This window comes from Sarcophilus harrisii, chromosome 3 (assembly GCF_902635505.1).
Source record: "Sarcophilus harrisii chromosome 3, mSarHar1.11, whole genome shotgun sequence".
Classification (NCBI taxonomy): domain Eukaryota; kingdom Metazoa; phylum Chordata; class Mammalia; order Dasyuromorphia; family Dasyuridae; genus Sarcophilus; species Sarcophilus harrisii.
In genome coordinates, this window is record NC_045428.1 from 219296392 (window position 1) to 219308807 (window position 12416).

At 33.3% G+C, this 12416-nt stretch overlaps 1 protein-coding gene across 5 annotated transcripts in view; it reads right to left on the reverse strand.

The window, feature by feature from the left end:
• LOC100933824 (cohesin subunit SA-2) overlaps positions 1 to 12416 on the reverse strand; it is a 123194-nt gene that overhangs the window by 57419 nt on the left and 53359 nt on the right. For all 5 annotated transcript variants that reach the window (XM_031959070.1, XM_012546129.2, XM_012546130.3 and 2 more), the window contains 6 exons: positions 12184 to 12284; positions 7657 to 7749; positions 7475 to 7564; positions 4751 to 4954; positions 3158 to 3234; positions 20 to 107 (listed from right to left, as the gene is read on the reverse strand). In XM_031959070.1, coding sequence (XP_031814930.1) covers positions 20 to 107; positions 3158 to 3234; positions 4751 to 4954; positions 7475 to 7564; positions 7657 to 7749; positions 12184 to 12284 — 653 coding nt within the window. The remainder of the gene's footprint in view (positions 1 to 19; positions 108 to 3157; positions 3235 to 4750; positions 4955 to 7474; positions 7565 to 7656; positions 7750 to 12183; positions 12285 to 12416) is intronic.

Genomic DNA, 12416 nt, shown 5'->3' on the forward strand with positions numbered 1-12416 from the left:
AATTACACATGCATATTACCTCAGCAGGCAAACCCCCATTTTCCTTCTCAAAATTCAGGATTTTCAAAGTCCAATCACCAATGTGCCACCTGGTGAGATCATGTGCACTAAGCCATAAGCAAAACAAGAAATTATTTTGATTAAACAGTAATGCCTCACTTAATTCTAAAATGAATCATGAAGAAAGATCTGCATCCAGAGAAAGAACTGATATATAGAAGATTGCATACAATAATTTTATATATGTTTGTATGTGTATACATATATACATCTGCTTGCAACTAATGGTAGCCATTTGGGGGGGGGGGGGGGGGAGGGGAACAAAGATAAAAAAAAAGAAATTTACACGATGACTTTATTATGTTTTTTAACGGAATAGCAAGTTGTACATAATAAATTTGTAGTTTCATGTGCAATCATCTTTTTTATTACACTATGTTCTGAAAATGCTTGTTTTATTCCATAAATTAAAAATAAAATATATTTTAAAAAATAAATCGAATCAGAAGGCCAGCCAAAATTGAGTCTTAAATATAAAATACTTAATTTTTAAAAAAATAGCAAAATGAAATTTTAATCCTTTCAATAACTGAGTCATTATAACTGAATGTGAAGAGCTGAGGGAAATTGATTTTAAGCATTATACAAAAGCCATTATGATGATCATTATTCTTATATCAACAAAGTCTCCTCCCTCCAATTGAACCCTCTTTTGTAACAAAAGGAAAAAAAAATTTCCTGATCTAATATTTTTTCAAAATGTATGTGATAATCTGCACTCAGAGGTGCCTGTGTCTACATCTTAAGCACATGTTCTACTACCTGTTTGTGGAGCCCTCTGTTGAGTTTTCAATGGTTCAGGGCTGAGTTTTCTCTTTAGTGATCAGACTCACTTATGCTACCAGTCACTGTGGAGTCCTGTCTTCTTGGTTCTGCTTATTTCACTCTACTTCTATTCATACAAATCTTTCCATGTTTCTCTAAATTCCTCATTATTTCTCACTGTACAGTCATACTTACACACCATAATCTTTTCCAGCTACTGAATGAGCACCCATTTGGATGCTGAATCTCTGCATCTATCTTTGACTGGCTTAGTAGCACATGTGAAAATAGTACATTTTGGGATTATGAGGTCAAAAGTTGTGAGGAGGCAGGAATCCCCTTTCTTACATAATTTCCAGTCAACATTCAGAAAACTGAACCATTTTACAGCCCCACCCACAAGGACAATTTTGTTTCTTGTCATTTTTCCGGAGCTGCATGGAATTCGGTAGCAACTCAGAGTTGTTTCAATATGTATTTATCAATAATAACAACAACAAGAATAGCAACAATAATATGGCTTGCAAAGTACAATTATGTCACTCAATTCTCACAACAATCGTGGAGCATAGGTGCCATTATCATCCCTATTTTACAGAGAGAAAGCTGAGAGAGACAGGGGTGAAAATAAGAGGGTCACACAACTAGGAAATATCTATGACAAGATCTGAATGCAGGTCTTCTTGACTCCAAGTCCCATGATCTACTCCATCATCCAGCTGACTCTTTCTCTTAATGTTAATGATTTGTAACATGTTTTCAATTTAGCATTTACAATTCTTTTGATAACTATTTATATTCTTTGACCACTTACCCACAGAGCAATGATTCTTAACCTGGGTCTGTGTCCTTTTTGAGAAACTGTCTTATAATTATAATCAACAAAACTGGTTTCCTTTATTATTATATATATATTTTCTTTTATATATATAAATAAGTAAAATATCATCCGGAGGAGGGATTCAAAGGTTTCACCAGCAAAGGGGTCCATGATAAAACAAAAGTCAATAGTCCTTGATCTAGAAGAATGGCTTTAGATGTTATGTATTTGGGCCACTTATTTATTTCACTATGCATTTCAGATATTGGGCTTATTGGTAATATTTGACACAAATATTTTCTTCCTTTCTATACTTTCTTTTCTAATTATATCTTCATTGATTTTATTCATACAAAAGTTTTTAAATTTTACACAGTATAAAGCATCTATTTAATTTTTTTATGCTCCAAACAATTCCCTTTTTCATAATGGTATGACCCCTTCCCCTATTCATAATGGTAAAAATAGTTAACTTTTCTTTCTAAATTTTTAAAAGGTATGACCTTTTCTATTAAGGTTAATGTGGAATTTAGTGTCAGATTTTGCTTGGGGAAAGCACTTTAACAGAGAAGCAAGAATGATTTATAAGAATTGACATTTTTTGGTATTTAATTGTACTTAAGCTAGAAAAGAACATAAGGTAGCTTGAATATATACCTCTCATCTTAAAAAAACTTAGTATTTCTCTAAAAATGTTGTGCTCCTTTGTTCCAGTAAGCACTTTTCTTTATTTAAAAGCACACAGTTTCAGCTCTTATGACAATTATCATAAATTGTAAATTGTAACTAATAAGGCTTTAAGTTTATACTTGTTTTTAGTTTTAATTTATTTTTCAACCTCACCTATTCATAGATTACACACAAAAAAAATCATAAAACCATTTCAATAACAGGAATAATGGAAGGATTAAACAATCACAATACCTATTTATTAGCTACTACATTCAGTGATCTATGAATATCTTCAATCTCTCTGATTCAAAGTCTAGATGCCACTGGAAACTGTCAAACTTGGGAGAAATTTGATTATATCTGGAAGAAAGAGTGTGGACCTTCAAAAATGCACTTAGAGCCACTAGATGTACAATCACAACCTTCACTAACTACTCATAATGCATAGTATAGTGTCTGGGAAAGCTAAACCCATGTTTCAATGATACTTAGGGAAAGAACAAAGAATAATGATCCCTTCGCTTTTTGATTATACTACATAATAATGGACTAGATACACAGCAGTGCCTAATGTGAAAGGGTTTTTTTTGGATTTTTTTGTTTTTTTTACTACTAGCATAATTAAAACCAAGGGGAAATGATACATACAAAAGATAGGAGTTTCCAGCTATATGACAAAAGCTCTTGCAAATAAATTTATTTTACTGCATTACAGGGTCAATAAAAATTTTATGAACCCATAAACACCATAGGAATCCTACTTTTGAGGACACATACAGAATGTATAAATAGACATGTTTATTATATATATACATAGATATAAGTAAATAATCCTCTTACTTGTGAAAAGCCGTTAGTTTTTTTAGGATGCAGGACATTCGAAAAATGTGTTCTTCATTGACACCCAAACCATCTTCCTAAAATAAGTTATAAAAAATAGAAACGATAAGGAATGAGAACACACATATTGCTCTTCTGCAATCATCAAAATAAAAACAGAACTTGGCTAAGCTAATACTCTTCCACAGAAGCTTTCATCAGAGTTTACAGCTGTAATGTAGAGAAGCAGAAATACTACTACCATCTTACACTTAAAGAATTCTTTAATTCATGAATATTTAAAATACTTTATTTACAATACTTCTGGGAAGTAAGTAATGCAGGCATTATTATCTGCCTTTTACAGAGGAGGAAATAAATGAATAGTGACTTGAGCACCATACAGGAACATGTGGAGTCAGACTTTAGAGCAACTACAAGCTCTATCATCTCTTAAACTAGTAACCAAAGGCAAGTATTTTGATCTCTGAGTGCTTCAGTTTCCACATTTATAAAATGCAGATTAAAAAATACCTACAGTGATGTTTACATAACTATCTCTATCCTTCAGATTATGGGAAAACAAAAAGAAAGAAGAAAGCTCAGTCCAAAGATAACTAAATAAATTCCTGTCAATCTTGCTTTCCCTCATTCTCTTCATGTCACACAAGTGGGGGAAAAAAAGATAAAGAAATACGAGTTAATCTAACTAGCAGATTTCTCTAACGAGAAGAGAATCTATTCAAGGTCCTAAAACCAATGTGGCAAAGGAGCAGGAAGTATCTTTTATATAACTCAATTATCTTAATATGAAGAAAAAGCTGAAATAACAACTAAATCCAAATCCCACTCTCAATGCACTAATTTCATGTACAATGAGTTAAATCTAAAATGTAGTTAACAACAAATTTTTGAATATAAATTCCTTCCCTACCACTGTAGAGTGATTACCTATCAGAAACTAAACAATGAACACCCCAAAATAGTTTTCTTTCCTTCATGATGAATTCAGCCACACAGGGAGATTCGTGTCTCCCACAGCTGTTTCTGCATTTTAAAATGAATGAAAATTTTAATCTAATCTACACCATCATCCTCAAAAAAAATTACTGCTACTTTTCAAACCTGGATAAATGACTGGAAGATGTTTTGTAATAGATAACTAAAAACTAATCCATGGTCACAGGCAGAGATTTCACCTCCTTCTCCAAGGCTATCTAATATAGATTATTCAACATAATAGCCAGTCTGCTTATTTAATCTGAGCACATTATATTTTTCTGTGCAAAAAAAACATTCCTTTGCTGTATCACCATTCAAATGTCAAAAACTATGATAAGTGGCTACTTTTCAATATCAGGATTGTTTCTACCTCACTAGATCTGTTCAGAAGTTCAAATCTTAAACGACATATATTCACCCAGGACAAGCCATCTAGTGTTATCTATTTATGTGAGCAGAAAATTTTATTGTTTTAGGGATTTAATTGCTAAGTTTCTTCAATGTAAATGTTAAAAATTTCATCTTCATGGTCTCCTATTTACTACACCATTATCACCACCCTCATCCCCCATTACAGCCTTCTTCTCAGTTACCCACTCTGTTTGTACTTACCTCTTGGAAAAATTCACCGATTAGTTGGGAGAAGTCCATAACCATCTCATCTATTAGGTGGTGAAGCGCCTCGGACACAAAAGGGTAAATTGCCAGTTGTTCACCGCAGAGAATGCTGTATACCTTGGAGCAGGCCTCAAGGACATTAAGGTCAGTGTGTCTGTGCACAAGTTCTTTCATCTCCGTTAGCAACGCATCCAAGTACTACGAAGAAATGCAGGATCTTATGAGGAGGGCCAGGTCACCATCCCAATGGTTGCTTAACAACTCTAATCCAAGAAGGAAGAGCTAAGTTAACAAGCACTTGTTGAGCATCCAGTGAGCACTGAATATTGTACTAAGGAGAAGTGAGCAAATTTGAGGGAGGAAAAGGGGAAGAGTATGACAACAACAATTATGAGAACTAAAAAGCTCTCAGAATAATGTAGTGGAAGGAGCAATGGACCTCAGAATCAGAGAATCTGAGTTCAAGTTCCAGCTTCAATCTTGACTAGCTGTATAATCTTAGGCAAGTCACTTATCCTCATTGAGACTGTTTCCTCAACTATAAAATAGGATAAAAAAAGTTGTGCTACCTACCTCATGGGGTAGTGTGAGGAGAGTGCTTTCTCAACTTCAAAATAACAAAAAAAAGTTATTATGCAATATTATTACTACATGAATTTTATTAACAATAGTAATGTGTCTGTTGCATTGTGTACACTTTACAAACAAGCAATCATGAAGAACTGGAATAACAGGTGTCATTTTAAAAACAGGAAAAGAACAAAAATGAGCTATGTGGCAAGAGTAAGAATGATCAGCCTACCTCCTATGCTCTGTTGGTATCCTTACAATGTCAAAAGATCAACGAAAATCCTCAGCACAGAAGAGAAATGTATACAACCTTACCAAGAATGCCATCTTTGCTTAGCAAGTCACAATGAGACCACAAATTCATTCAAGTATCTAATAATTTTTAGTTTCCCATTTTCTAAAAACACAAACATATTTTATGTATTTACATACATAGAGGTACATGTATGTGAATATATAAATAAATATATCTATGAATGTGTTTTTAAAACACACACACACACACACACACACACACACACACACACACTCATAGGACCAGAGATTTAGAATGGCAAAAGACTCAGAAACAGCATCTAATCCAATTCCTTCATTTTACAGAAAAGAAATTGAGGTCCTAAAAGGTTAAGTGACTTACCCAAGGTCCCAAAGCTATTAAGAAGCAGAATTTGAAGCCAGTTCCTATGCCTCTAAACACAGAGCTCAGTAAAAGCCTATAAATCTCTCAGAGAAGAAAATATACAGCACCTGCAACTGCACATCTATCTCAGACACGGTTTTTAACCTGGTGTACACAGACACCTAAGGGGTTCTGTATAGATTTCAAGGGGTCCATAAACTTGCATGGGAAAAAAAAAAATCATCTCTATTTTTTATTAATTTCTCACATGTAGACAACAAATCACAGCAGTATCAGAAGAATCTGTAACTTTTGTCACTAACAAATCACAGATATTTTTATATCACAGTGTTGAAGAGTTCTTAAATGATCGTTTACATAAATTTATCACTACTTTTGATTTCTTGCTATAAAATGTACTTCAATATCACTAGTTGCCTTTGTAATTCTATCTCATGCACTTAAAAAATATTGTTCTAAGGAGATTTCTGCAGACTTAAAAAGGAATCCAGGACATCAAAAAATTTAAGAATCCTGTTCTAGGGAACATGGAAGAATGGAAGGAGATATTTGAATAAAGAGAAACTGAGAGAGTGTTGGAGATGAGGTAAAGAAAACAGAACAAGAAATCAGGTAATAATAGAAAAAGTAGAGGAGGTTCTTGAAATGTAATATGGAATCATTTTTCAGAATACAATTATTAGCTTGGAAGCTTCTCTTCAACTCACCTTATTTTTCCCATCCCTACCCCTCATCCCACCTTATCCCCTAAAATCACAAAGTCAGAAATCAGGATTGCTGAGTAAATTCTCCCAAAAAGGTAATGAGCAAGCTTCAACTGGCTCCTAGTGACCACTCTTAACAACAAAGGTTTTACTGGACATGCTTGCCATTGCAACCAACCAATCAATCAATAAGTAAGTAAAGACCTCCTCCCAAAAAATCTGACAAAACATCATCTGTTTCTTGCCCTAAATGTCCCCAAATAGGAGACCACAACACAATCATCACTCCTCTTTAATAATTATTCTCTTGCTCAACTTTACCTCTCAGTAGGATGTCTATAGCTGCTATACTCTAAATTCTCTTAGCAGCTAAAAGAGAATCTCTAGGAAAGGCTTTGTAATTTTGATAGCAATTACTCTAAAGGGTTCCTCAGGATCCAAATTCCTCACCATCATCCATACTTTCAGATCCTACAAAGCTGTTAAAAGTGGTTGAGAAATATACTTTATAGTTTAAACAGAGTTTCCTGCATGAAAGTTCAAGTCATCCACCAGGACATTCAAACAACAGGGAAAGTGACAATTTCATACAATAACAGAATTTACTGAGGATAAAGACTCTGAATTTATAGAAATGTATTATATCTGAGGCAATATAGTTTCTATGACCACCATATTGTTGTTTCTCTATCAACACTATCTCCCTGGATCTGCTGAATTATCTCCAAAAAAATTTATATTATTTCTCCTCTCCCTCTCTCTCCACCTCAAGTAACTCTCTCCCCTTCTTCCTTATTCACCCACCTGCTCTAGACGTCCAGCAACATACACATTCAAATTATAATACTGAGGAATTTGCAGGAAGTTTGTCACTTTTTCTGTATCTGAAGAATACTGTAGGGAAAAAAACAACAATAAAACATGAGAGTGCTATAGGAATTCCAATGAAATATTTAACAACAACTCAGGGAGCAGCTGCTCATTACCTTAGCCAAAAGCTCAGGAAGCACTATAATGAAACGCTCAGTCATTCGGGCACATTCTTCCATTTGAGTTTTCCTCTCCTTTGCTGTGAGGGTCTGCAGAAAAAGCATAAGGCACAAGACAAAGATTAGACAAGGCTCAATATTAGCAACACTGATTCCATTTCAGAGTTTAAATGTTAGCTTGAATGAATTACACTGATAAATTAAATGGATGGATACTTTTTAAAAGAGAAAATGCCCAGATTAATAGGAAAAGAAAATAGAAAATTTAAATAACCTAATTTTTTAAAAAAAGAAACTGAATAAGTCATAAATGAATTACTAGGAAAAAAAATCCTGAAACTCAGATGGATGTAAAAGTAAATTAATTATTAAATGGTCAAAAAAATAATTAATTACAATATAACATAAAAAGTTTTAAAAAGTAGAAAATACCCTTTTATAATATAAATATGCTTTTTAAATCTTACGAGTAACACTAATGCACTATTAATAGAGTTGCGAACTGATCCAACCATTCTGGAGAGAAATTTGGAACTCTGCCCAAAGGGCTTTTAAACTATGCATACACTTTGATCCAGTAGTATCTCTACTGGATCTGTATCCCAAAGAGATCACAAAAAAAGGGAAAAGGATCCACATGTGCAAAAATGTTTGTGGCAGCCCTTTTTGTAGTGGCAAGAAACTGGAAATTGAATGGACGTCCATCAGTTGGGGAATGATTAAATGAGTTATGGTATGTGAATGTTATGGAATATTCTTGTTCTATGAGTAACAATCGACAGGATGATTTCAGAAAGGCCTGGAGAGACTTACATGAACTGATGCTAAGCAAAGTGAGCAGAACCAAGAGAACACTATACACAGTAACAGCAAGATTATGTGATGATCAACTCTGACAGATTTAGCTCTTCTCAGCAATACAGTGATCCAAGTCAATTTCAATAGTCTTGGGATAGAAAAATACCACCCACATCCAGAGAGAAAGCCATGGAGAGTGAATATGAATCGAAGCATGTTATTTTCATCTTTTGTTGTTTGCTTTTTTCCTCTGGTTTTTCTCTTTTTTTCTTATTTTTCTTTCATAACATGACAAATATGGAAATTTGTTTAAAATGAATATGTATAACCTATCTCAGATTGCTGTCTTGGCGAGGGAAGGAAAAAATTTGGAACTCAAATTCTTACAAAAACGAATGTTGAAAACTATTTTTACATGTAATTAGAAGAATAAAATACTACTGAAAGTTTTAAAAAAATAAAATAATTTTTAAAAAGAAAAAAAGAAACCTTACCAGAGAGAATCAAAACAGAAAGAAAACTATGGACCAATCCCAAATGATCATAAATGCAAAAAAATTAAATCAACTGTAGCAAGGAGGCTAAAGGAACTCATCAAAAGATGATGCACTGTTAAAAGCTTATATTTATAACAGGAATGTAGAATTGGCTCATTATTAGGAAGACCTTAAATATAAATATTAATGCCAAGAAAAACAAAAGTAATATGATTATATCAACAGATGCAAAAAACCTTTTGACTAAATACAACATCCATTTTTGTTTAAAAAAAAAAAACTAGGAAAAAATGGACCTTTAACTTAAAACAATAATAGTTATTTATTTAAAAATAAGATCCTGCATTATTTGCAATAGGGATAAATTAGAAGCTTCTCCAATAAAACTAGAAGTAAATATATATGTACATATATTTACTATAGTACTAGTGTATATGTGTGTGTGTGTGTGTGTGTGTGTGTGTGTGTATGTAATCATTATAGCTATATGAAAAGTTCTGGAAACACTAATTATCTCAATAAGACAAAAGAAATTGAGGGAGTAAGTACAGGCAAATAGGAAACAAGTTATCACTTTTTTACAAATGAAATGATAATCAAAGAACCCTAGAAATTTGACTAAAAAAATTAAAACAATAATTTCAACAAAGTTACAAGATATGACATCAATTCACAATAAAACATCAGTATTTCTGCATGTTACCAAGAAAATTTAGAAAAAAAAGACAAAAGAGAAATTCTATTTAAGATAACTATGCAATATATAAACTCTGGAAATCTAGCTACCAAGAAAACACATAGGGACTCTATGAATGCAACTCCTAAACACTATTTAACAACAGCTCAGGGATCTGTATTAAAAAAAATAACAACCTTATGAGTGAGCCAAGCCAATATAATAAAAATTATAATTAATTATGTAAATAAATTTATGTATTCAGTGCCATAAAAATCAAACTACTAAAAGTACACTTTATAGAAAAAATAACAGCAAAACTCAACTAGAAGATCAAATGGTCAAGAATTTCTTTCTTTTTTTTTAGTATAGCTTTTTATTTACAAGTTATATGCATGGGTAATTTTACAGCATTGACAATTGCCAAACCTTTTGTTCCAATTTTTCCTCTCCTTCCCCTCACCCCCGTCCCCGCAGGTGGCAAGTTGAAATGGTCAAGAATTTCAAGAGAAATAATGAAAAACAATGATAAGGAAGCCTGGCACTACTGTCTTTCCAATCATTCTAGATATTTCCTCTGCTTCACTGTTAGTAGAAAAAGTAGACTACAAATAATTCCATTTCCTTACCTTCAGTCCTCTTGAAATTAGGCTTCAATTCATAAGACTTTACTGAAATTGTTTTTTATTAAAGTCACTAGTAAACTCAAATAACAAATCCAATTGTCTGCTTAGTCCTCATCCTTTTTGGCCTTTAGTGTAGCATTGGCTACAAGTGAATATCTTTTTTTTTTCCTTGCTAGTCTCTCCTCACTTATTTTCTCCTAATTTTCTTCCTCAAGTACTGACTTCAGTTCTTTTCTCTCTCCGTTAGCATGCTCATCCCTATTCCAATGGTTTTAATTTTCATCAATGCAGATTGCACCCAAATCCATGTATAATCCTAATGTTTCTCCAAAAAGTTCAACCTCACATTTCCCATTACCTGATGAATACTGCTAACTGGATAACCCATGACACTTCCAGCTCAAGATTTCCAAAAGAAAACTGATCACTTTCTCCTCAAACCGATTTTCTTATCTGAAACAACATCCTGTCAGTTACTCCCTCATCTCACAGTCATCTTTCATTATTTCCTATGCCACCATAACTAATCAGTTATTAAACCCTAACAATTCTATCTTCATCATACATTTTCCACAACCTCTTTTTACTCAAAGTGCCACTATAGCACAAAGAGGATGAATACAGAGAGGCTTGGAAAGACTTACATGAACTGATGCTGAGTGAAATGAGCAGAACCAGGAGATCATTATACACTTCAACAACAATACTGTATGAGGATGTATTCTGATGGAAGTGGATATCTTTGACAAAGAGAAGATCTGATTCAGTTCCACTTGATCAATGATGGACAGAATGAGCTACACCCAGAGAAGGAACACTGGGAAATGAGTGTAAACTGTTTGCATTTTTGTTTTTCTTCCCAGGTTATTTTTACCTTCTGAATCCAATTCTTCTTGTGCAACAAGAGAACTGTACGGTTCTGCACACATATATTATATCTAGGATACTATAACATATTTAACATGTATAAGACTGCCTCCCATTTAGGGGAAGGAATAGAGGGAAGGGAAAAGTCGGAACAGGAGTGCAAGGGATAATGCTGTAAAAAATTACCCATCCATATGTTCTGTCAGTAAAAAGTTATTAAAAAAAAAAAAAAAAGAAATGATCCCTCTTTTTCAGAATCTTTCATTTCTCTCTGAAGGAACCTATTTATGTATTTCTGTCTTGGTCAGTTGTGTATACATTATATCCCACTATTAGAATGAAAATTCTTTCAGAATAGTGCTTTCCATTGAAAAGGGTCTTCATAAATATTTGTGGAATGAAACTGCAGAAGGAAAAGTGATTACAAAATAATGTCACTGTAAAATATAAATGAACTTATATGTCCAAAATAGTGTAGAAACCTTCAAAAAAAAAAGTCAATTTAGGAAGGTATATATTTATTCCAAGGATACCATTACTATTCAGAATAGTTTTCAAATTATTCTTTTGTAAATGTCTTGAAAAACAGAAGCATTTTCTCCTGTCTTCAGTATCAAACAATCTCTACTTTTAGAGGACAAACTTCAATTTGGGGAACTAACAAAAATCATCAACAAGAAGGTTAGTTACCAAACTGGGTAATTGCCACTATCAGGATTCTACAGTTAGAAGGGACCTCACTGGTCAATGAGTCCAACATTATCAATTTTAGGTGAGAAAAACTGAGGCCCTGAAAGATGAAGTAATTAGCCTAAATGTGTAGCAAATTGATTTTAGTTTTTTTTTTTTTTTTCCTGTAACATGTAAAAAGCTTAGAATGACTAGCCCAAGCCCAACACTGAAATATAGCATTTTTCTGGACACAATTCAATATAGTCCGTGTGTGTGATACAACTTTTAAAAGTTGTATCATATGGTCATATTTCATACTTATTTTATAAATTTCCAGAGGTCTATGAACAGAAAGCAGTTCACAAGAATTCTGAGATTAGGCACTCACTTTTCTGCTTCCTCGGCCCACTGGAGGATGACCTTCTGCGGTTTGGCGCACTGCTGCTGCAATAATTTCCACAAGAACACTTTCCTGGGCATCTGTAAAGGCTGTGAACATATCAGAATGTCTAATTAGAGAATTAGAAGGAGTAAAGGAAATTTATCATGCAATGATAAAGAAAAATAAAATGACTGTGGGAATAGTTCTAAATTGTTTTCCAGAATGGTTTCACCAATTCA